Source organism: Narcine bancroftii, chromosome 1 (genome assembly GCF_036971445.1).
Source record: "Narcine bancroftii isolate sNarBan1 chromosome 1, sNarBan1.hap1, whole genome shotgun sequence".
In the NCBI taxonomy this organism is placed as follows: Eukaryota; Metazoa; Chordata; class Chondrichthyes; order Torpediniformes; family Narcinidae; genus Narcine; species Narcine bancroftii.
In genome coordinates, this window is record NC_091469.1 from 21459903 (window position 1) to 21486875 (window position 26973).

Consider the following 26973-nt stretch of genomic DNA (forward strand, 5'->3'; position numbering starts at 1 on the left):
GTTTAAAGGAGGTGTGCGGGAAAAGTTTTGTTAAACAGAGTGGTGGGAGACTGGAACAGGCTGCTAGGAGTAGTGGTGGAAGCAGATACAAAGGTTTTCAGAGACATGTATATATGCAGGGAATATGTCATATGCAGACAGTAGAATTTCAATTTAATTTGGCCATCATGTTTGGAGCAGACATCAAGGGCTAAAGGGCCTGTTCCTGTGCTGCACTGGTTCTATGCTCTTTCACTGACAGCAGCTCTCCGCCACAGTGAGCATGTGCAGTATTAGCCCGGACTAGACACATGTGGATGTCTCTTTCAATGGAGAGCCTGCCAACATCTCTAACACGGTGCTGTGTTGGTCTCCACTAAATCACCTGCCTGTGGCAATGCTCAACCTCAAAACAGCCAAACAGAATGTGTGAAGCTGCTGTGGCCTCGGGCAATGCTTTTAGAAATGATGGTAAGAGTTGGGACAAAAAATGATGGTAGAGACACAAGAGACAACAGATGCTGGAATTTAGAGCAAAAAAAGCAAACCACAGGAGGAACTCATTAACCTGAGGATTTAAAATAGAAGATAGTGAAACACAAAAGTCTGCAGATGACGTGATAGCAGTAAAAACACAGAAATGCTGGAGAAACTCAGCAGGTCACATCGGAAAGATAAAGATACATAATCACCGTTTCGGGCCTGAGCCCATCATCAAGGTGTGAGGAAATGTAGGCAGGTGCCTGAATAAAATGGTGGGGTGAGAGGGGCAAGGGGAGGCACACAGGCAAAAGGTCATCAATAGGCGGATAAGGGAGGGAGGGGGCATAGCTCTGAATGGAGAGGGAAGGGGTGGAGAGCTGGAGGAAAGGAGACAGAGGGAAAGGGGAGAACCGAAACCGGAGAAGTCAATGTTAATGCTATCCAGTTGGAGAGTGCCCATATGGAATATTAGGTGCTGCTCCTCCAATTTATGGGTGGCCCTGGTTTGGCAGCGCATGAGATCAGGGGCAAACATCTTGGCACAGGATTGAAATGTCTGTCATTGATGTCCTATCATTTGAAGCAAATAATGCTGCATGAAGTCTGGGTTAGGCAGTATTTACAGGAGGCAATGGAGAGCCAACATTTCAGGTCAAGACCTTAAATCAGTTCTGATGAAGAGATGCCAATTGCCCTGTTGAGTTCAAGTATCATTTTATTCTGCTCCATCACTTAGGAAGGCATGATAAGATCAATATGATTGAATGATAGGTCAACGATGTTGCTGAGCAGTTGGAGAACTTTCAAGAAGGAAGGTGAACAACCAGTGGTCATTGTATGCATTGGTACAAGCAAGTAAGGGTTGTGGTTGCTCACAATGAGTAATTGGGTGAAGTGGAGAAACAGGATCTCAAGGGTATTGATCTCTGGATTACTCCCGGAGCCATGTGCAAGTTAACTCAGAAATAGGAAGGTAGGTGAGATGAATTTGTGGCTGCAGAGCTGGTGCAGGGGAAAGAGATTCAGTTTTTGGACCATTGGGATCTCTTCTGGGGGAGAGGTGACCTTTTGAAAAGGGATGGGTTGCAGAGAGGAATTAACATCACTGAAGATGGGTTTGCACGTGATCTGCGGGTGTGATCCTATGCAGGACTGAGGCATGTAAGAGATTAGAAATTGGTAGGAAAGGGTGATGAGAGGAAGTTTAGTGGGCAGGAGAAAAGAAGGATTGTTGGTTTGACTTACACCCATTTTAATACCAGAAGTTTGTCAGGTAAGGTGGATGAACTTGGGGCATGGATAAACACATGTGACTGGAATGTGATAGCCTTTACAGACACCTTATTAGAAGAGGGGCAGGACTGGCAGTTCAACATTCTAAGGTACAGATTCTTCAAGAAAAACAGAGGTGGGAAGTAAAAGAGGAGAGGGTGTTGCATTCTTATTCCAGGAGCAATGACAATACAGATGGGTCAGCGCGTGAGGCCATAGGGACAAGAAAGGCATGATTTCCTTGTTAGAAGAGCAAATATACCAGGAGATTGCTGCCAGCTGTAGGTCAAATAAGATTATCACAGATTTTAATATTCAAAATATTGAAAGGGAAAATTATCGTGCAAAAGGTTTAGACAGGGTGGAATTGTCAACTGTGTCCAGGAAAGTTACCTCCCGTAATCCACACTTGACCTAATCTTGGGAAATTGAGATGGGAAAATGGATGATAAGTTTTTGGATGAGCCTTTGGGGACAGTGACCATTGTTCTTTTAGGTTTAAGATACTAATGGAGGGAGAGCAGGACCATGAGTTAAAATTTGGAATTGGGACAAAGCCGACTTTGAAGGTCTGAGTCGAGAACAAGCTCAAGTTAATTTCAATTGTTTGAAGGAAGAGGAAGGTTAGGAAATTGAGATGTTTTATAAAGTGTGTTGAAAAGAATCCGGACATGCACATTCTCGTTAGAGTGAAGGATCAGGTATGCAAGCTTCAGAAAGCTTGAGTGAAATTTGAGCTCTGGTGAAGAGCAAGGAGGCAGCTCTAGGTCAGTGGAATCAAGTGTATACCTGGAATAATTTCAGGAATGGAGGAGCAAATAATAAAAAAAATAAAATCAGAAGGGCAAAAGGGGACAGGAGATAGTTCCAGCTGGATAATCCCATAGATTTTTTTTTTATAATATAATAGGGTAAAAAAAGTAATCAGGAAAAAAAAATGGAGTCCCTCAGGAATCAATGCAATCAACTCTGTGTGGAGGCAAGGTCCTCACAGAGTATTTTCCTCTGTTTATTGTGGAGACATGTGAGAAAACACCAGGCATTGCAAAAGGATTTGGACAGTTTAAAGTTAAATTAAACATTAAAGGGAAAAACATAGCAGATGGAATAAAATAAGAGGAAATGTGAGTTTAACTGTTTTGGCAGAAGGGAAAGTCATATTATTTAAATGGCGAGAGGCTGGTAAATGCTGCACTTGAAAAAATGTTGGAGTACAATAATAAATATTGACTGTTTCAGCAGATACAAAAACAAATGAAATGTTTTCCTTTTACGGTAAATTGGATGGAAAATTTGGGATGTCTGGCTAGAACTATTTAAAAATCTGGTGAAACTTCACCTGGCGTACTCCATATAGGACCTCTGCTTGGGTATACAATATGCTGTGATCTGGCTAGATTTACACCCTATCACAGCCAGTCCATAGGCCCCAAAGGTTGAATGTTTTATTCCACAACCTATTGTCTCTGAATAGATTCTCTCTCGTAGTGCTTTCTCATCTCTGCCTCTTAAAAGTTTTTAACTCTCTCACTCATGCTATTTTTCAGACCTGACTCAAATCTGAACCCATCTGGATGCATGTTGAACCTGTCACTCGGGTTGGGTAAGATAAATAACTCTACTGCATCAGGAAGGAAGCGTATCTATGTCTGCGTTGCATGCTTGTACTCGCTGGAGTCTTGAAGAATGAGAGGCTATCTTATGAAAATGCAAAGCTCTCTGTGGGCTTGACAGGACAGGCACTTCCCCTTTTAGGCAAGTCTAGATCTAGGGAAGCAGTTTCAGAATAATGGATGGATCATCTAAGACTGATTTGAAACTTTGGAATTCAGGATGCTGAGTTAGATTTTTCAGTCACAGGTTGTGGGGATTATCACCTTGTACAGCAGATCTTGTGTCATTGATCTAGTCCTGCCCTTTGTTTCATCATGGTGCTACGTGTTTATCTTGTTTCCCACGTTTCTTTCCTATCCTTAACTACCCTCTTAAATGATTTAGGCCAGACATTTGAAACCAATGAATGGTCAACCTTAATGACTAGATAAGGATAAAATATTTATGTCCTCAGATGTCATGAGTGAGCTAGACAAGTTTTTAATGACCAACTAATATTTTCATGGTCATACATAATTGGACAGATACATGGATAGGATAAAGTTTCAAGGTATATGGGTCAAACACAAGCATGTGGGACAGGTGTGTGTGGGCTATTTTGGTCGGCATAGGCAAGTTAGTCTTAACAGCCTGTTTCGATGCTGTTGGACTCTTGACGTGCATTTTAAATTCCCTTGTTGCATTGGTCCAACTTTAATCGATATCTTCTTATTGACCACCAGATCAATTACAGCCACTAGACTTCTAGCCAGCACAATTGCCAACATTTTGAGACTGAAGTAGAAAAGCAGAATATAATGTAAACCAAAGAACTAAGTCATTTGTTCCTCTGGTCTGTGGTGGTGATCATGTTTTACAGAAGCCCCCTCCCACCCCTTCTATCTTATGCTACGTTCATACCCTTCATTCTTTTCTCCATTATTCATTCATCTTAATCTTCTTAAGAGGACCTTTACTTTAAGCTCAAAGCACCACTCCTTGCTAACAGAGGTTCTCCCCAAATTCCCCTGTGGATTATTCTATATTTCAGGTTGGGACTTCGCACTTTCTTATTGACCGATTATAATTTTGCTCAGAAAAGAATAGACTGATCTAGAGCATTCACCTGGATTGTTGCTACATTAAGATAGGGATTTTGGGGGAATATGCATTGAGCACTTTTAGAGAATTAACTGTGCTATCTATTGTCCAAGCACTGCACAGACCCGTGGGTGATGCAGAAATGCTGGAGTAACTCAACCTGTCTTGCAGTGTCCATAGGATGTAGATCTATTACTAACATTTCAGGCCTGAGCCCTTCTTCCAAGGCACATTGCTGTTGTGAGGCTTCCTTTCAATTCCCAATTCAAATATTCTTTCAGTATTTGGAACCACTGTCAAGATACTCATTAAATCTCCTGTTTTAATTGCCCTTCATTTTACACAAGGTCACCCCTCAGTCTCTTACATTCCTGGAAAAACTGTCTGAGCCTATCCATCCATCCTCACAACCCAAGTCCTCCAGTCTCAGTAGCATCTTTTCTTCTCCTTTTCCAGCTTAATTACACCTTTCCTTTAAACAGAAACAATCTGTGTTTCAAAGGTTAGCCATGCATTCTGCTCTTAAAGTGCTGTTAAAACCAAGATCCAACTTTCTCTCAGGTGGTGTGGCTTTGCAGAGGCACTGGAGTTCCTTTCAAAGAGTTAACCCTCTACCACCTTCACCAAAATAGATGAACTGGTTATCATATAACACTGTGTGGGAAGATGCAATACTACAAATTTTTCTGTTACTTTTCCTGTATTAGTGTTAAGAGTTAATATGAAACACCCCTGCCACATAAAAATCCAAGGCTCCTTCGCATTGATGAAGAATTTGTGCGGGAAAGAATGAATGGCTCAAGAACATAACAAAATTAAAAAGGAGTCATCACTTTTTATTTATCAGGTCAGCAAAACAAAATCCCAGGAAGTACAGTATTTACAGATCATTCTAGAAACTAAAGCAGCATTATTTAGAAACTGCACTAACAAACACTGAGGAAGGCCAGTCAAATTTTGGTAATTGTTTCCAGAGTTCATTTCTTCAACCCTTACAGTTGGCTTAAAACAGACTTCCAATGCATGTCCTAAACAGTCAACTTTAGAAGTATTTTAGATAACAAAAATATTTAAAAGGAGCTTCCTAAACTACAATGTAGACAAAAGAACACAATATACATGGTAATCTGCAATATCCCTGTCTTTTTTCACAGAAACTGCTCCCATTTTTGCCCCGTTTTCAACATGAAAATAGGTGATGTTAATGAACTGCTTCAAGGAACAGGTGTTCTTTGAAAGCATCATTTCAAAAATACCTTGATCGCAATAATATTTCATTTGATAATGCAAACATCAGGATCCAAATTGAGACCTAAACAAGTGTCCTAAAAAAAGTCATTTATCAAGCAACAGGTTTTGAGAACCCATATAGTGATTTAATTAGAGTGTTTATATAAAACAGGGATACAATAACCTGTAAACTTGGCAAACAAAAGCTAACCTATGGAATTTTTATTCACGTAAAGTAGTCTCACTACAACATTGTAGTACACATCTCACTGCAGATGTGCAAGGGAAGAAAAGTAAATCTACACAGTTTATGAACAGATATTACTGGTACAGAATGGACATTCAGAAAAGATTAATGTTGAGGTACTGCAAATTATGATCACTTTTTGCACCAACATCCTACATTAACAGTAATCGTTAGGACCACTTCTGCTATACAAACAAGTTTTCTTTTAAATAATAGATTAAAAAAAAACATTTTACCAGATGCATTAGTGCAAGAAAACAAGGAACTCTTTAGTATGGTAAGATTTGTTCCGTACTGTATTACTTACAAAAGAAAAACACGAACAGTGTTGGTGCTACAAGTGACCTGGGCTCAATGTCTGCCAATTATAGCACCTCAGTCCAAGCTGGTCCTTCATTCAAGCTTTGGAAATTCCTCTGTCAATCCACTTTTAATGCCAGTTCTAATCTGCACCACTTTAAGTGAACAGAAAACTTGAATGGTACAGGTGACACCTTCCACATCCCAAGTGTTCTTAAACCTTCGTTCAGATACACATGTTATAAACCATAACACATGGGTCTGCAATGGTTACAGCATGTAACACGCAACCAATTGAGAGATGAACTAACCTGTTTAAAAATGGTGCTTTTGGTGTTTGGAAAAAAAACAAGTGCGTTGAATTCAACCAGTTGTGAGCTAAAATATAGCAGCTTGCAAAAATGTCCCATCATAACAAAACTCACTGAATCAGAGGTGCTTGATTAATCCATTGGTTATGGATCACTAGAGGGATAAACTGGATCATAGTAAAAATTCAGGGGATATTTTTGGTTTTCAATGCACAAGTTCAATATTGTTTTTTTTAAAGAGCAATATGGAATATTACTTCAATGAATGTCAAAATCTCTACAGTGAAGTTATGACATTCCCACAAGACCACACTAACTTTAAAAAAAAATCACAACTCACTAGATTAATGAGGCAGTCCCCAGTATTTTTAAACACACAATTCATTCAAACACTGGAAACAATAGGGTGAGGAGATGTGGAGAGGGAGTTTGGGGGTGGGGAGCAACAGGACACAAAAGAGGGAGAGGGGATAAGGAAGAAGTCCCAAATAGCACACTAAGTAAACACACCACACACCATGTGACCCAGAACTCCACAACCCAGGAGTGTCCAAAAGGTTTAATCCCTTCCGAGTTAGCTTTGTTGAGCTCCCCTTGGAATTAGTAAGAGATACAATTCGTCTCGGATCAGGGAAGAGGTAAAAAAAATAATTGGCACAGGTTCCGTCTCTGGATCGTGCTGCAGTGCCCTCGAGTGTGGAGATGTCAACAGCAAGGTTGGCCTCAGCAGTAATGCCCACTGTTCTTGACCAAGTCAGCCTGTACTTACCACTCACTCGCACATGTGAAGAACAGTCGCTTGGATGAGGTACCGAAGGATTGATTGTAACGTGAAATACTGCTCCATCAATTGTCACACCAGGTAAGGAGCAAAGAGTGTGGTGAGAAGTTGGTGTGGATGGAGGTGGGACAAGGGATTAGAAGGGGAGGAGAAACTTGCACAACATTTCAAGTATACTAACAAAACTCAGACTCTCTATTTTTGGTCTCAGTGTCCAGATCCTGGGAGTTTTCCTTTATTAATGCTATAGAGATTGGACAGGATGGTTCTTCCTTGTAAGTGATTTCTGTCTCCGTGTTGGTAGCAGAATTTAATTGTTCCTCCATTCTTGAAGGTGTAGTGTTATCGTCTTCACCAGAGTTCTCTGTTGCTGGACAGGCATCCTGTTCCTGATGGTTACTTTCGCTGAGAGCCCTGTTTTAAAAAAGATACAAACAGTATAGGATCTGGCTATTCTGTTCCTCTCCTGGACTGTGTTCCTAACTTCTTCCTAAGCTTGTCCACTACTCATCAAACTGACCCAAACCTTATCCCATTCACTCAACAACCTGAATTTGATAACCAAACAAGCTCTCGGTTGAACAATTTTAAAACTCCCACTTCCAAATTCTCACCTTTGCATTCAAATCCTTCACAATCAAGATACTATTCATTTTATATTTTTTGTTCACATAACAAAGTTTTTGCCCTGTAGAGGCATCCACTGAAGCGCTATTAATGCAGCCTCATTACCGAGCTGAGGAAATGAGAGAGATCTCTTCAGAGCCAATGACTACCTGTAGATCTTGCTGCCCTGTCCTGTCCAGCACTGAACCCAAGCTCGGGACATCAAAATCACTCCCCTTCAACCTTATGTTTGAAAGCCACCAGTCACAATGTGAGCAGCTTGCACTTTTCACCATTTCTTCCTCTGCTGCTTCACTTGTTTTCGCATACTGGCAACTCTATCTTTAGATGCATGGCACACCCTCCCTATCCTTCTCATCCAAATCTAAACCCTCGTTGTACGATTCACAGAAATACCCAAGTGAAGTTGATGATGTAACTGAGGACTATCTGCCACATAAAGACTCACAGCTTAGAAAGAAGTCTCGTGGCCTACTGCATTAGTGCCAAGCACCCAGCTACATCAACCCCATTTTCCTCTCTTGAATCCCCATCAACTCTCCCTCAGTCCAAGTTGGTCCTTCATTCAAGCTTTGGAAATTCCTCTGTCAATCCACTTTTAATGCCAGTTCTAATCTGCACCACTTTAAGTGAACAGAAAACTTGAACGGTACAGGTGACACCTTCCACATCCCAAGTGTTCTTAAACCTTTGTACAGATACACATGTTATAAACCATAACACATGGGTCTGCAATGGTTACAGCATGTAACACGCAACCAATTGAGAGATGAACTAACCTGTTTAAAAATGGTGTTTTTGGTGTTTGGAAAAAAAACAAGTGCGTTGAATTCAACCAGTTGTGGGCTAAAATATAGCAGCTTGCAAAAATGTCCCATCATAACAAAACTCACTAAATCAAAGGTTCTTGATTAATCCATTGGTTATGGATCACTTCCCCCAAGCTACCAACATGAGAGGCAATTTACAGTATGCATTTGGGGAATTAGAGCCCTTGGAGAAAACCCATGTGGGCACAGGGAGGATCATGCAAATTCCAGTGACAGCATGCAAAGCTATGATGGAACCCAGGCGATTGGTGCTATGTGGCTCAACAAATGAGATACATAAATGACCATTATTATGGTTATAACTATTTAATAGTTCCATATATTTTGCAGCATAGTACAGGGCCTATGGCCACCAATGTTGTGCTGACCTAATAACCAATGGCATACCCTCCATTTTTTCACAGTTCCATGTTCCTATCTGATAGTTTCTAAACAGATCCTATTGTACCTACCACTTTCTGGGGGGGGGGGGGGGGGGGGTGGGGCTTAATTCTTACATCCTCCCTGTATTTACTCATGAACTAAAATCAATGCCTCTCATCACCTTATATACCTCGATCAGGACACCCCTCATCCTCTGTCACTCCAAAGAAACAACTCAAAAGTTCACCCAACCTTGTATGCCATGCTCTCCAATCCAGGCAGCATCCTTGTAAATCTCCTCTGCCCCCTCTCTATAACATCCATATCCTTCCTGAAGTAAGGTGACCAGAACAGGACATGCTCTTGATCATTTTGTTAGTAGTTGGTTTTGTGTTCTTACATGCTGTGTCTCTGAATGTGACGCTCCCAATCAAAACCACGAGCAAACGTACGGCCACAAAATTCACATGGGAATCTTTTCTCATTGTAGATTCGAGCCCCACTTCCTGGGCATGCTTCAACACCTGAAAAATAATTTATTTCAAAAACTAATGGTCCAGAACATTTGGGAAAGAAACACTAGAAATTGCAGACAATGCACTAAATCATAACTGAAGTCTTATACTGGTAGATTTATAGTTTCAGAATATGGAAGATAGCATTTGGCCCAAAACATCCATTACAGATGGTAAACCCATCCAAACCCTTCTTACAACAGGGTCAGTAGCTTTGTAGATTACAGCTCAGAAATTACTGGAATGAAGATGTTTGCTTCTACCAATACTGAATGTTGAGCTATGTTTACTCACCTCGAATCCTTTTTCTAACCAAATTGTCCCTGTTCCATGTTAGTTCTTCAAGGGGAAACACATCTTTCCTATTTACTCTACTAAAATATCCCATAAATTGACATTAATTTCCATTCTTTGCAGCCTTCTTCCTTGTAGTTAAAATGCTCTAGCCCATAACATGCTCATAAATCTTCGAGTACAAAGAAGTTCATGTTCTTCAAAATAGTTCCAAGAGACATTTTGTGTCCACCAGTGAGTGATGACCAGGCCTTATTACAACATTTCACCTGAAGATAAAGTGACAACTGGATTTTGTGCACAAATCCCTGAGGAGGGATTTGAACCCAAGACTGCGAGTCGTGGTTTGCTTGTGAGGATGCAATGTATGCTCCCTGGTAATAAAACTGACCCTATCACTGTCCTAGGAGTGGACCAAAACCCTTCAACACTTTCAATAAATGTTTTCAGGAAATGTATGCAAGCTGGTCCTTCCAAAGTGCACAAATGAACAAGTGAAGGATCCAATGATCCCAGCCAACTTAGAAAACAATCAAAACTCTCCTCTCCTCCACTCCCTCTTGAGCCGATTATGGTTTTTAGACTGCAGGCGGGTAATGGCACAATCAAGGAATTTTGCCGCCACACAGGCAGTCTAAAAAGGAACGTGCAGGAATTTTGAATCAATTCCTGCACTGCGATTTATCCTGCAGGACCCCAACAAATTTTTGGAGGAAGCCTGCAGTGTAAATTGTCCAGAAAAAATTTGTTGAAGGTCATCACCTCTACTGTACATCCAATCACCGGGACTATTGCGCTCAGGTACTTGCAGTCTAAAAAGGCGGCCATTGTGAACAACCACACAGGCAGTAGTTATATTAATTTTTTCCCCCCAATTTTCCCAACATTGCAGTCTAAAAACATGAATGTTAAAATGAACTCATGGCAATAAAAGGGATTTAAAAAAAAATGCTTTTCAAAAGAAAAACAAACCTCTTGGTTCAACAATGTTGCCTTTGTCTTCTTCTCTGGCTTCCTCTTCACTGCTGAACCATTCCTTGTCTTTACAGTCTAATTGGTCTAGGTTAACACGACCAACTAATTCAAAGTTGCGAACCACCTGCAAGTGGGGAGAAAGTTCAGTTAATTGTACTGGATTTACAGGATGAAACATGGTGCATGGCAGCTTTAATTAGAATCCTGTTAACATAAACAAAATAAGAAAGTAGACCATTCAGTCCAACTAGACCCTTTCCCCAAATTTTAGTAACTTTATTCTGTACTTTATCCCTTCTGAGTGTTAATACTGAATCTGTTCCATCTGTTTTTTAGGAAACATGTTCCAATCCCCAAAGAATTTCCACTCATCTCCCTCTGATTTCAATGATAATTTGAGATAGAATAACCACGAGATAAAAGAACAGAAGCAGGCCATTAAGCCCATCGAGTCTGTTCCGCAACTCCACCCTGAGCAAAACCATCCTCACATCAAGTTGCAATTTCCGGCCTTTTCACCATAATCGCTTGATACCCCGACTAATTTGATACTTATCAATCTCTTCCTTAAACTCCCCCAATGACTGGGCCTCCACAGCTGTAAGTGGCCACACATTCCATAAATCCACAACTCTCCAGCTAAAGAAATTTCTCCTCATCTCTGTTTTAAATGGGTACCTTCTAATTCTAAGACTGTGCCCTCTTGTCATGGACTCACCCACCAAGGGAAACATCTTATTCACATCTACCGTCCAATCCTTTCAACATTCAAAATGTTTCTATGAGATTCCCTGTCATTCTTCTATACTCCACTGAATACAGTCCTAGAGCAGATAAACGTTCCTTATATGTTAGCCCTTGCATTCCAGGGATCATCCTGGTAAATCTTCTCTGTACTATCTCCAACATCATTATAATCCCTTCTAAGGAGCCCAAAACTGCACACAGTACTCCAAATGAGATCTCACCCATGCCCCATAGAGCCCCATCAACACCTCTTTACTCTTGTACACTATTCATCTTGAAATGAATGGCAACATAGCATTTGTTTTCTTTACTGCTAATCCAAACTGATGGTTAACCTTTAGGTTGTCCTGCACAAGGACCCCAATCCCTCACACTTCCGAATTTTGAATTTTCTCCCCATCCAAATAATAATCTGCCTGTTTATTTCCTCTTCCAATATGTACAACCGTACATTTCTCAACATTGTATCTCATCTGCCATTTCTTTGCCCACTCTCTTAAGCTGTTCAAGTCTCTCTGCAACCTTTCGGTTTCTTCAACACTTCCTACTCCACCACCTATCTTGTGTCATCTGCAAACTTAGCCACAAAACCATTCAATCCATAATGTAAAAAGAAGTGGCCCCAACTCTGACCCCTGCAGAATACCACTAGTAACCAGCAACCAACTAGAACAGGATCCCTTTATTCCCACCTTTGCTTTCTGCCCATCAGCCAATGCTCCACCCAATCTAATATCTTTCCTGCAATTCCATGAGCTCTCATCTTATTAAGCAGCACCTTATCAAAGGACTTTGAAAATCCAAATATATAACATCCATAGCCTCTCCCCTGATGGTGCTAGCTCAAAGGGCTGAATGGCCTACCCCTGCACCTATTATCTATTGTCCGTCATACTTGTGATCACCTCAAAAAATCTCAATAGATTGATTAGGCAGGATCTTCCCTTCATGACTTGGACCTATCATGTCATACACCTCGAGGTACTTTATCACCTTGTCCTTGAGGATCGACACCAATAACTTTCCAACTACCGACATCAGATTAATAGGCCTACAATTTCCTTTTTTTCTGCCTCCTTTCTTAAACAGTGGAACTACATTTGCGACCTCCGGAACACGCTGGAGTCTTGATTTTTGGAAAATCATTTCCAATGCCTCCACAATCTCCAAAACACCTCATTCAGTCTGGGAAACTTATCTATCTTTTGTCCCTTTAGCTTACCAAGCACTATCTCTCTAGTAATCTTGACTGTACTTAATTACCTGAGACCTCTGACTATCATGTATATTTCTATTGTCTTCCTCAGAGAAGACTGACGCAAAATACTCATTTAGTTCCAACATTACATTTAATAACAGTTAACGCTAGGTTTAATGAAATGGTTTAATTACTAAATTGCATATTGGAAGATAAATTAAGCGATAAAATATTCAGAATGACCTTGTGCTCGTCCTGAAGGTGGTTCTCCAAATCTTCCTTTATTCTACTCTCAAAGTAACACAGTTGGCACTTGTATGGTTTCATTTCCTTGTGCTTCTCCATGTGTTGCTGCAAAGATTCATCAGTGGAGCAGGTGAAAGTGCACTTATCGCAACGGAAGACAATTCCTCGCAAGTGTCTTGAGAGCTTAGAGCGACAGACTTCAATGGGGACAACTCTCTCTTCTGTGAAGGAGGAAACAGAAAATATAGGAGTGTTTAAGGTTCGTGGAGGAATGTTTAGGGGAGATATCAGAGGTAAGTTTTTTTTTTCCTTCCCTACAGCGTAGTGGGTGCCTGGAATGCATTGCCAAAGGTGGTGGTGGAGGCTGGGACATTCAAAAGACTCAGGCAAGAAAAAGAGAGCTATGGATGTGAGGGAGGGGAGGATTAGATTGTTGTGGAGTAGGTTTACATAAATTGGCACAACATCGTGGGCAGAAGGGCCTCTACTAGGCTGTTATGTTTTTTGAATCTCATACATAAGATGTCACCCCTTACTGAAATAATATTCAACTGGATTAAAATAGTGAAGTCAATTACTGCGCAAAGAACTTTAGTTACTTGGCAGCCTGTGATTGGACATAGTTTTATCGTTGTTGGACTAAATATCAATTTGAAAACCCCATTTATTTTGAATACGCAAAGAGTCTCAGCCATACTTAAGATATGACTCTTAGTTGTAATCTTCTTTCTCATACCAATGTAACAGTTAGTGTTACTGAAAGAGCGAAATTATTGAATTTGCAAAGTTAAGAATGATGCCTAGTTTTACCCATCCGAGTACATTTTATAGGACCAAACAAAACATGGGAGAGTGTTACAGATATTTAAGAATGCAGAGACCAGTTTTCCCCGTGTATCTTTGAGTGACTTATTTTTGAATGCCCCACAGCCTTACCTCTGTGAAGAACGATGTGATCAATCATGCTTCTTTTGTATTTGGTGTGGTACAGACAGAGAGGACAGCGGAGATCCTTGGGACCCTCTACAGGAGGAGCTGTATGGCTACCCTCAACGTGCATAGAAAATGTTGACCTGCAACACAAACGTACAGCACCTCAGTTTCACACAAAATTGTGAACTATTCCCAAGGAGGCCCTTTGTGCCCATACTGGCTCTATAGAGGAATGACTCGAGTGGTCCCACTCTGTTCCCTCTACTGCACCTTTTATAAGAGTTTAGGATCTGCTGATCTTACGGGTGGAACAGCCCTGATCACTGCTCCTAGGACAAGACATTTCCACCCAGTCTTTCCATGGACTTGCATAGCAGAAATGGCCTGCTGCCCACTGCTCGGGATCATGGCCATTCCTCTGAAACATCTTCATTTTTCAACACTTTTGTACTTTATCCACTTTCTTAAATTTGGTCACAACCTTTCTATCAGTGAAAACAATTTTGCTCTATTTAATAGTATATCATTTCTAATCCCCCCATTGAGTGGCACAGCCAGTTGAGTTGACTCACAGCTTAGTGACCCAGGTCCAATTTTGACCTCGACTTCTGTTTGTGTGGAGTTTGTATGTTCTTCCTGTGATGGTGCACTCCAGTTTCCTCCCACACTTCACACTGGCCAATGTGAATTTCCCCCAGTGCATGGTGAACTCAGGGGAGAGTTGATGAAAAATGTAGGAGATGGCATTGCAGACACAATCAGTTTGTGAATGACATTGCACACGAGCAAACATGGATATTATAGATCACGATGGCTCCGCTGTCCTGTGGAATTATGAAACCTCACCTTAACTCTCTCCATTACTTCATGCTGGTGATCTTCTGTATAGAAGCCTTTTAACACCCCCGCCCAAAACACACGTTTATAGATGACCAACTTTTATTTGCCCAATAACAGAACACTCTTAAATCCAGCAGGCCTGATTTAGGGACGAGAACCAGTGTTTGCAACAAGAGTAAACAAATGAAAAACAGGGCCATCTCATTGGGTCAAATGGCAAATTTTGTATAAATGTGCACACTGGTTCAGTGAGTTGCATTCTTTCACCTGTCAAAGTACTGGAAGTTCAAAAATCTGGACTGATGCCCCAGTGCTGTACTGTGGGTGTACCAATTCTCAACTACTGAACGTCTTTTTTATGTTGGTGAACAAGATATGGCAATATTTTCCAAACAGTGGTGGAGTTGTCCACATTGCTGAAATCAATTCTGTGGTCTTTATCACAGTGCTGTTAATTAAATGGGTGCTCGCTAAATGCAAATGAACTTCTGGATACCTACATTACAATAGGTAATCTAAAATAACAGGCTGTGAGATATTTTGGGAGATTTGGACATCTTCAAATGTGCCTGGGAAATACATGACTGGGCTGACTTCTTGGATAAAAGTATTTGCAAAGTTGTAATTACAGCAGAATCCAACACCAAGTGTGAGATTTAATTCACTCAAAATAAACTCTTTGTCTCTCGAAAAACCGTGCCATTTTTTTGGCCTCCCACAGTATGCTGTGAGTTTTAATAATGTTTTGACACAATAAACCTCACCATTCATGAATATTTCCAGAAATAGAGTAAGGTAGCTTTTACAGCAAGATTTTAGGAAGGTAAAGAGTGCACTAAACTCTTAACCTTCCTAAGATCGAGAGAAAACAGATCTACCTTCAGAGAGTTCAATTGATTTTTGTTGAAGGGTCTTCAAGGAAGTGGAACCAGAGCAGCTACGTGAAGCTGAGGTATGGTTCAGCCACAATCTGGGACTGCATTAGTGCCTCAGAGCTGAGGCAATGCAGGTTCAATCCCAACCTCTGGTGATGTCACATTCTCTGTGACCAAGAGGATTTCTAACAGGTATTCTGGTTTCCTCCAACACCCCAAAGACGTGCAGATTGATAAATTAATTGGTTGCTGTAAATTGCCCTGACTGTGTAAGTGAGTTGTAGAATCTGAGGGAAGTTGATAGGAACATGGCAGGAAACAAAAATGGATTTATCATAGGATTTGTAAATATGTAGGATGGTCACAGGACCTGATAATGAATTGAATTGTTTTTTTGTCGTACCAAAAGTTTTGTTTTTCATGCTATCCAGGCAAGTCGACTTGCATTTAAGTGCAGCAGGTAATATAGTAATAGAATAAAAGCCCAGTGATACAAAAACAAAGTGCAAGGAATAGAAAAAAAGTAGTTAAAAGTATGGTACAGTTGCTGCAGAGAAATGGATCAGAGGTCAATCCTTAAGAGTGGCAGAGGGGATCACGGGAGTCTCCCTCCCCCCATCATTGAAGTGAGCTACCAGGATTGTTGTCTGAAGAGGGCGCGCAAAACCAGTGAAGACCCCTTCCACCCTTGCACACAGCATCTTTCAGCTACTCCCGTTGGAGGAAGAAAGACAGGAGTAACAGAGCCAGCATCGCCAGGCTGCTGAATTACCAAAGGAACTGCTCACACTGGCCATTCGAGACAAAGCAATATTTATTTTTATAGATAAAATACTTGTCCTGCATATGTATTATCTGTCTGTAACTGTTTTATGTCTGGTTGTGTGACTGCATGTATTGCTACTGAGGACCGGAGAACCCTGTTTCGTCATGTTGTACTTATACAATCAGATGACAATAGATGAAACTAGATTTGACTTGACCTGAATTTGTAAGGGCATCATCTTTTTCAATTCTGCACTGCAAGTCCTTCCACTATTCCTACTGCAAGATCAAACTCTGCACCAGACTTTTCACCCCACACCACTAAATTTTCATCTTACCTGAACCCAGTGAAGAACGGGCAATCCTTACATTTGTAGAGTTTCTTGCCGCAATGCCTGTCCCGATAGTGGCGCCTCATGCTCTGAATGTACTCAGAGTTGAACTGGCAGAATTCACAGCTGAAGTATCCTTTGGTCATCTGGTCAGAGGAAGCAGTTGGTGATGGCACTGGGATGGGGCTGGAGCGGTTTCTTGCCATGGCAGCTGTTTGGTAATGGTTAAGTTGTTGTTGGACATCTGGTGGTTCAGAGTACGAGGAGTCTACACGTGGAGAGTTGGTGTACACAAACTGTATAAAATTCAACAGTTTTTCTGCATTGATTCCCACCCTCCATCCCTTCCCCTTCAGACCCCACAAGGCTCAAGCTGTAACAAAGAAGCCCCCAGTTCTCCCAATTATAAATAGACCAAAGGCCGGTTTGAAACCCATGCAACATAGAGCCTGGGGAAAGCAAGTATAGGATCAGGAACCCCCATGGAAACAGCAGGAAAAGCAAGATGGAGCAAGGAAAGCAAATCAAATCATCAAGGGGAAGAATTTTCCCTTGTGCAGGGAAATTCCAGCCATAACCTGAGCAATCAGTGTTCATAACGGAACAGCTAGCCAATTGGTGGGAAGGGTTACCAATTCCAGCACATTGCAGTGCATCTAGCTGGTTTATTGAGGTTACAGAAGGAATTTGATTTCACTGTATTATTAGTATTAAGGATAAAGATTTTGTGGGAGTGTAGGTGGCAGTCAGTACATTGCAGAAAAAGCAAGTGCACAGCAGAACGTTGACCATCTCTTACCTTTGCTTCTGATGGAGGGAAATTTTAAGAAGGTGGGGTCTGGAATAAGGACACAGAGTAACAACTGGGTCTTATAAAATTTCCAAATGAGCAACTACTATTAAAAATCCTTAACAAAAAAACCTAAAAATATTGCCTGAACAACAGTAGTAATTGCTTTTCCTGACGGTTTCATCCAACTTTCACGAGGCCAGTCCCTTCCCTGCAGTGCACTTTTGAAAGGCTCTTTTTGAACTGCAGAGTTTGACGGCCCATTAGATAAACTGGAATTTTGGTGACCTCACACCTCTGCTGATGAACAGGTTGAAGGCATTTAAAATAACCAAGTAAGATTTGGATACACCAGAGATAGCCACGAGCAGCTTACCATCTGATTCTGCTGCTCCCTCAGCCTGGGACTCTGTCTGCCGTGCATTGTTACCAGAAGAGAAGGCTGCTGGAAGGTCAGTGTGATGTTTGGACACTGCCACAACATGGCCGTGCACTTTCAGAGCATGTTGTTTGAGCTGCTTTACCATCAGGGTGGAAAAAGAGCAGTAGGAACAGCTGTAGGTGGACTCCACTAGTAAGACACAACACAAGGCTTCTTTTAGGGTTCCCATAACCATTCAAATTATGACTTTAAAAAAAATTGTGGGCAAATTGTGTGTAAAAATCCCTAATTGGCTCTCCATTGGTACAAGACAGCCTGGGTCACTTTAAATGCCTTCATGTCATAATGAAACCATCATCTCATTGGTTTAATAGAATTTAGAATATACTGACTGGTCATACACTCATGCACATGCAAGCACACACCAATACAGAATGGCTTCAGGACTCAGAACACCTTTTCCATTAAACAGTGTTTCCATGGCAGCAGAAATTCCTATTGCTCAAATGGAGTGTGAGCAAAGACTCATCACATTTATTAAATGTGTGTTTCAACTTGCAGGCATTTTCTACTCCCATCTCATATCCTGAAACACTTCACCAGTTCCGCCTGCACTGCACAATGTACTGCTTTCAATTACATAATGGCCGCTCACCAAAAAACTTGTTTGTGCATGGACTTGCACACCCCCATCTAACGCATATCCTCATGTTCTCTTTGACCTACTCCTGTTTTGCCTTGCAGAATATATGGAAGGCATTCTTTCAAATTCACAGCACAGAAATAGTCCGCGTGGCTCTAGAACAGAGACTAGCAGAGGAACAACCCTTTGGCCCATGTTGTCTGTGCCAAACATGATTCCCAAATTAAGTTAAAACTCTGCTGCTTGCACATGATGCATATCCATCTTTTCTCTGCATATTCATGTGTCGATCTAGAAGCCACTTCAAAGCTACTACTGGATCTGGTTTCACCACCATCCCTGGCTGTCCATTCCAGGAATCTGCCACTGTAAAAAAAAAACTTGCTCTGCACATCTCCTTTAATTTCTCCAATCAATTCAAACACGCATGTTTTTTTTTTAAAACCCTAGAAGGTTCTGACTGTCTACTCTGCTTTGTAAACTTCCATCAGTCCTCTGGTCAGCTTCTGACATGCCAGAGAAAACAACCCAAGTTTGTTCAACCTCTTCTTACAGCTCGTATCCTCCAATCCAAGTAACATCCTTTCAAGGTGTCCACATCCTTTCTGTAATGGGAAGACCAGCATCTTCTGGTATACACTCCAAATGATCCTCCCACCATTTTTTAAAATAAAATCAACTCCTCTTAACTTTATTAATTTAAGCAATTCACTTTTACAACTTTCCGTGGGTCTGAGTTTCACGTTCTTAACTCTCTCTACTTAAAGAACTTTTTGTCTGACTCCCGACTAGATTTATTAGAGCCCACCTTGTGCAAAGGACAGACTTGACAGGTGGAATAGCCTATTAATGCTCCTATCTCCTATGGACTTTATTCACGTTTTAGTGTGGAAACATCTCTACGTGTAACTTATCACCTTGATTTTTGAAGACCTATCAATTTCCTGAGAATCTGATATGCTGTCGAAGCGGGCTCCAGTCTGATTAACATCTTTAATGGTTATAACCCCTGGTCTATAGAAATTGTGTAAGTACAAAATTAGCCATTTACTGGTCAAGTTATTCAAACTAATTCCAGTTTCCTACCCTATTTTGTGGCCCTGTGTTCAATTTTAATTTCTGCTTTTAATCTAATTCTGTTTTGAATTATCAAATCTGCCTCAATTGGTATTTAAAACAACTCATTCCAAATCATTATTCTGCAACGTCTCTTTGCGCATCACTAACATTTCTGGTTCTTTAAGTCTGAGTTCTTGGGTGAATGGTCTTATCAAAACAGCATCGATATGTCGTATTTTAGGAAGAACCTCAGCATCTCTCTGGCCCCTTCTCATCATCGCAATCCTTCTCAATCTTCATGCCATTCAAATTCATCACTTTCAAAAATTCCTCTTCAGCTGAGGTGGTGAACTGAACAGTGATTAATAAAAAGAGATACCAAAACTCGTGTTCTCTATGACTGAGAATTCTCTACTTTGCTTCCTCCCTGCTCAAGAAACAGCCATGCTGAACTGTGATGTAGCCTTCAAGGATTTTAATTACTTCAAGCAGGTCTCTCTTCCTGCATCTCCTTTTAAAACTGTATCCTGAATGTCAAATCAACCTTTTTAGATATTGCTTTACATTTTTTGATGCCTCTGATATATATTGATTAATTAACTAGTTGAAGTTCTCTCAACCCGAAGCCTTCAGACCAGCACTAGTGTTGAACAAGTCTACAGGAAATGTTAAATACTACAAAGACCACATCCTATTCATTAAGTTTAGGGTTCTCGAGAAACTAGGAACTTCAAATTAACATAACATAACAATTACAGCACGGAAACAGGCCATTAGGCCCTTCTAGTCCGCACCGAACCAAACACCCCTTTCTAGTCCCACCTCCCTGCACAATGCCCATAACCCTCCATCTTCCTCTCATCCATATACCTGTCCAACCTTTTCTTAAATAATACAATTGACTCCGCCGCCACTATTTCTCCCGGAAGATCATTCCACACGGCTACCACTCTCTGAGTAAAGAAGTTCCCCCTCATGTTACCTCTAAACCTCTGCCCCTTAATTCTTAACTCATGTCCTCTTGTTTTAATCTTTCCTCCTCTTAACGGAAATAGTCTATCCACATCCATTCTGTCTATCCCTTTCATAATCTTAAATACTTCTATCAAATCCCCTCTCAACCTTCTACGCTCCAAAGAATAAAGACCCAATCTGTCCAATCTCTCCCCATACTCCAGATGCTTAAACCCAGGCAACATTCTGGTAAACCTTCTCTGCACTCTCTCCACTCTGTTTATATCCTTCCTATAATTAGGCGACCAGAACTGCACACAGAACTCCAAATTAGGCCGCACCAACATCTTATACAATCTCAACATCACCTCCCAACTCCTATATTCCATGCAATGATTGATAAAGGCCAGCATACTAAAAGCCTTCTTCAACACCCTATTCACGTGAGTTTCTACCTTCAGGGAACGATGTACCGTTACTCCTAAATCTTTCTGCTCTTCTGTATTCCTCAATGCTCTCCCATTTACCACGTATGTCCTATTCTGATTCTTCTTACCAAAATGAAGCACCTCACACTTATCAGCATTAAATTCCATCTGCCATTTTTCAGCCCACTTTTCTAAGCAGCCCAAATCCCTCTGCAATCCTTGAAAACCTTCTTCATTATCCACTATTCCACCTATCTTAGTATCGTCTGCATATTTACTAATTCAATTCACCACCCCATCATCTAGATCATTAATGTATATAATGAACAACAATGGGCCCAATACAGATCCTTGAGGCACACCACTGGTCACCGGCCTCCAACCTGACAGACAATTATCCACTACCACTCTTTGGCCTCTCCCTTTCAGCCAATGTTCAATCCATTTGACTATCTTAAAATTTATACCTAAAGACTGCACCTTCCTAACTAACCTTCCATGTGGTACCTTATCGAAGGCCTTACTGAAGTCCATATAGACAACATCCACTGCGCTACCCTCATCCACATTCCTAGTCACCGCTTCAAAAAATTCAATCAGATTGGTCAAACATGACCTTCCTCCCACAAATCCATGTTGAGTGCTCCTAATCAGACCCTGTCTATCCAGATGTTTATAAGTACTATCTCTAAGAATTTTCTCCATTAATTTACCTACCACAGACGTCAAACTTACAGGCCGATAGTTGCCAGACTTCCTCCTTGAACCCTTTTTAAATAACGGAACCACATGCGCAATGCGCCAATCCTCCAGCACTATCCCCATATCTAATGACATTTGGAAAATTACCGCTAGAGCCTCTGCTATTTCCTCCTTCACTTCTCTCAATGTCCTGGGGAAGATCCCGTCCGGTCCCGGAGACTTATCCACCTTTATATTCTTCAAAAGCCTTAAAACTACACCTTTTGTAATCTCTATATTCCCCATATTTACCCAATTTGCTTTTTTTATCTCACATTTCCCAATATCCTTCTCCTCAGTGAATACCGAAGAAAAGAAACTGTTCAATATCTCCCCCATTTCTCTAGGCTCCACACTCTGATTTTCTAAGGGACCAATTTTGTCTCTAGCTTTCCTCTTACCATTAACATATTTGTAGAACTCTTTTGGATTAGTTTTCACCCTGCTTGCCATAGTTTTCTCGTACCTTCTTTTAGCTTTCCTAATTCCTCTCTTAAGATTCCTCTTACATTCAATGTATCTTTCAAACATCTCCTTAACTCCATGCTTCTTATATCTAATGTACGCCTCCCTTTTTCTTCGAACCAAGTTTCCAATATTCCTTGAAAACCACGGCTCTCTCAAACCTTTTGCCCCTCCTTTTAACCTAACAGGAACATAAAGCTTTTGCACTCTCAAAATCTGTTCTTTAGAAGACTTCCATCTCTCTACTACATCCTGCCCATAAAACAAATTGTCCCAATGCACACCCTGCAAGACCTTTCGCATCTCCTCAAATCTAGCTTTTCCCCAATCAAAAACCTCAATCCTTGGCCCTGATTTCTCTCTTTCCATAATGACATTGAAGCTGATGGAATTGTGATCAGTGGACCCGAAGTGCTCGCCAACACTAACCTCCGTCACTTGACCCATCCCATTTGCCAACAGTAGATCTAACACTGCTCCTTCTCTGGTCGGCACCTCTACATATTGTTGTAAAAAACTATCTTGCACACATTTCACAAACTCTAACCCATCCAGTCCTTTCACAGAATGTGTTTCCCAATCTATATGTGGAAAATTAAAATCTCCCATAATTACAACCCTGTGCTTATCACAAATATCTACTACCTCCCTACAGATTTGCTCCTCTAGGTCTCGGTCCCCTCCGGGTGGTCTATAATACACCCCTACAAGAATCATTTTGCATCATAGAGGATCAGAGATGGTCTAATCAATTTTATCCACAGCTGTAACCTCAAATTAAATCAAATATCCAAGTTCTGTACTAAACTACTCCATTATGAACTCACTCAGATACTTATTTATATTATGAGTATAGCGATGTTGGCCTTAAGTATTCCTGGAACCATTCCAGTGTATTTCTTCAGCATCCAATAATTTCTCTCAAGTGGATTGGATGCAATACTCATGGTGGAGTACTTCAACAATGTTGTGTGAACATTTTAGTTGGGTGACAATGATAGAAAAGTGGCCAAAAACTGGAGTAGGAATGTAATGAACTGACTATCCACTACAGTTTGACGGTAGTGTTTGAGAATGGGAGCTCAGTTAGCATGACGCTATTACAATGCCAATGAACTGGGTTCAAATCCAGCACTGCAAGGAGTTTGTACATTCTCCCCGTGTATGCCTGTATTTTCCCCATGTGTTCCATTTTCGTCCCACCCTTCAATTCAAAACGTACAGGGATTTAAGTTAATTTGGGTGGAATTGGGTTCAAATGGCTGGAATCGGCTTCTACTGTGCTGTAAATAAAAATTTTAATGTTGGCCAAGTTTGTGGCTGGAAATTGACATGAATTTACATTTCTTGACACACTTAATGCAATGAGGAGTTGAGTTGGAACTGAGCTACAAGTGACACCAAAAAGACAGTAAGTTCTGGTGTTCATCCAAAGTTCGACTTGAAAAAATGCCTGCGTTTTGACCTGTTCTGCTGCTTAGTTATACTATCGCCAATCTTGCAAAGATGAAAATAGCTCAAAACACCGTTGCTCCATACTCTGTAAAAATAACATTCACACCAATCAAGAACACTGCTGACTGGCTTTTCTTGGGATATTCTGTCCAACTTAACTTGAATTTCAACCTTGTGCTGAAACAGTGAATTAGCTGTTTTATATCACCCTCAATACACAAAACTGGGAAGGTTTACAATTATTCACAACAAATCACAAACTGATCGTATAATTGACTAGAATGACCTTGAATATCAGTCACAACCTCTAACCAATCAGGATTGGATAGCATGCTTACAGCCCGAGCCTCTTGAATTCCCTCACTGAATTGCTCTGCATCTCTTGATATCTTGAGATTTTCCAGCCTTACCTCTCCTAATATTTAACCTTACAAAAATGTTCTGTGGGAAAAACACTATATAAATTAATATTTTCCTAAATCCCTTCCAATCAGACTTTTTCTACTGCAGAGATAAATCCATATAATAGGTCCTCTTCATATGCACACAGTAACATTGGCCAATGTCAACTGAAAAACATTGCAATGGTGACCCATTTTCCTTAATGTCATTTTAATTTAGATTTAAGATTTCTCCTGACATTGCAGGTGTATTCAATAAGCAAGACAGCCAGTGAGGGAGATATTCTAAGGCAGGTGACAAGGCCATGCACATACAAGCAGGAAAACCAATGTTACATTTGCACACAAATCAAGGCAAAATGGTTGCAAAAAAGTATTTTTCAAATCACCAACAAATTTTTTAAAAAGCCATGAATTAGCCTAGAAATTTTATTTGCATGGAGAATAATGATACCCAGTGAGGTACGATGCTCATGGATATATAGTAGGTCTTCTTAACGTGAGTCTTGCTTTAGCACTACTTAAAGGTTCCAGTCCATGGAGTCCAGTGTTGGGAATTCTTTGCAATAGGTACTCTTTAAATAAAATCCTTTGTTCTTCCTCTAACCAAACCCCCTTCCTCCAATCTGATGGTGACAACAACCATCTCACCTGATCGTGACTCACCTCTACCATATCCCCTCAAGACTTTAACTTGCCCATTCTGACTACAATTCAACCCATCACCATCACCCAGCCTGGATTATCTCTCATTTGCCCTGCAACGGGGCAGAGCAGAAAGCAGGCTTTTTGAATGCTGAACTCGTGCAAGGTCTGTTCTATTGTGCACAATAGAATTCTGCAGAACAAAGTCCTTATGAAAAAGATGGATCAGCCTGTTGCCCACTATATGCTTAATGTATCTATCCAGCTATCAAGTTCAAGCCTTTAACTTTTGTCAAAAGTATCTAAAAAGAGACACCGACACAACACAACCACCTTGTTAAATCAAAGATTTATTGTGAGCACACATCTTGAACAGACGTGCAGTAACTGTTCAGTTTCGTACTCTATGAGTATCCATGCCACATAAACTAAGTGTTAATAAAAACTGTCATGATATAATGAAATATCATTGCCGAGGAACAGAAATCTTACCCAGTGGCATTAAATATATTATACTACAACTCTAAGATTATCCAAAATGGTCGGGACCGGGCCAATGTCGGATAAACATTTTTTCGGTGAACTGGTCATTTTTTTAAAACTAGCCCAGTAGCAACAGCAAATCACTTGTATCAATGTTTAAACAACAATAAACCACAAGAGAAGGCTTCTTAAGCATTAAAATAATGTTTAATTCTCAACAATAAAAATGCTGGCCGCAACACTGCCGCCAATCACCGAGACCTTCCAACTGCCCCTGCCGATCCCTGACATGAACCCACTGGTACTGCTGATCCCCAGGGAGGCTTCCTGGGCCTGTGGAACACTCATTGGCGAGTCGGCGGGCTCCTGTCTCCCTGGTCACCAGCGAGCTGACGCTGGAGTCCCGACTCCAAATCCTTCCCTAGGCCTACTGCACACACACACACACACCACGGAAGTAGGCCAAGGGGAGGGTTCGGCATCTGGTGTGTCAGGAAGGGAGGGAACACCACTGAGCCAGAGGCCGCTCTTCTTGATGACGGCAGGAAAAGGGATTCCTCTGACCACTTGCAGCTAGGAGCCAATGGCACGCAGTTTGAGAGAGAGAGAGAATTGGAGGGAAAAATCAATAGGGGAAGGTAAGGAAGAAATGGAAAGAGAGCGGAGGGGGCTTACTTGATGAGGACAATTGTCATTCTAATTTCATGTCAATTTATTTTTTTCCCCCAACCCGTGAGGTCAGTTCGGCTCTAAAAAAACTTTTGGATAAATGAGGATTTCGGAGAATCCGATTTCAGATAATCAGAGTTGTATTGTATATGGAACTGTCACAACTTTGAACTCTGCATCCAAAATTTATTCATCTGAAGTGAATTACAAAGGCAGGGAATGCAACAATGCTGGTGAATAGTACATTTTGCATTAATGACCAGCAACATCAATTGACTCTTTTTGGGAGAAACAAACTAATTTTAGGAAAGGAGTTTAACTTGTACAGGTTGCACCTCTCTTTTCCAGCGCTCTGTGGTCCAGCCACTCCCATGGTCCGGCACGTTTGAATCTGCTGCTGTGAGTGCAAACTCCTTAGAGGCAGTGCAGGACTCGAACCCCGGTCCCGAATGCTGTAAAGGTATTGTGCTAGATGCTACACTAACCATGGTGCCCCACAATATTATTTCATGTTTTAATCTTTGTTCTACCTTTGATATGTTTACATAGTGAGTCAATTTCTCTTTTCCAGTATTTTCTGTGGTCTTGCAATGGTCAGGTCCCAACCTTGCTGGATTAAAGAGGTTCAACCTGTAGTAACTTAATTGCCAGTCAATTGTAGGACATTTAAAATCTATGACTGAAAACAAATCCCCAAAGGTCAGACAGTAAAGATGACAACATATATAATTATTTATTAAACATATTTATAACTGCCAAATGCTCACCATAAATTATCTACTCGAACTTCAATGGTTCTCTGCTGTCACGTCATGTTTAAGTTTGGAGAAAATTAGGAGTCGGACATTTGATATATCTTTTAAATTTGAAGAAGTTTGGTGACTATTCCATTTTTCCATATAGTTTAAGAATCATAATTTTGTTCTGGATTCTCTCCTAGTTCCTTATGGTAAATTTGGTTTTAACCAAATTTACTTTACTCTCAGGCCCAGTCCCTCTGTCTTTTTTTTCTAAATTAGTT

The 26973-nt window shown here is 40.8% G+C and overlaps 1 protein-coding gene across 13 annotated transcripts in view; it reads right to left on the reverse strand.

The window, feature by feature from the left end:
* Positions 1 to 5243: 5243 nt before the first annotated feature.
* Positions 5244 to 26973, reverse strand: part of znf462 (zinc finger protein 462) — a 151847-nt gene continuing 130117 nt past the window's right edge. For 10 of the 13 annotated variants that reach the window (XM_069921726.1, XM_069921707.1, XM_069921716.1 and 7 more), the window contains 8 exons: positions 18004 to 18198; positions 17637 to 17675; positions 16844 to 17105; positions 14029 to 14165; positions 13090 to 13313; positions 10899 to 11025; positions 9518 to 9641; positions 5244 to 7711 (listed from right to left, as the gene is read on the reverse strand). In XM_069921726.1, coding sequence (XP_069777827.1) covers positions 7474 to 7711; positions 9518 to 9641; positions 10899 to 11025; positions 13090 to 13313; positions 14029 to 14165; positions 16844 to 17105; positions 17637 to 17675; positions 18004 to 18198 — 1346 coding nt within the window. In that variant the 3' untranslated portion in view covers positions 5244 to 7473. Of the gene's footprint in view, positions 7712 to 9517; positions 9642 to 10898; positions 11026 to 13089; positions 13314 to 14028; positions 14166 to 16843; positions 17106 to 17636; positions 17676 to 18003; positions 18199 to 26973 lie in introns of those variants that run through there. The other 3 variants (XM_069921740.1, XR_011352383.1, XR_011352386.1) reach the window with 3 other exon arrangements.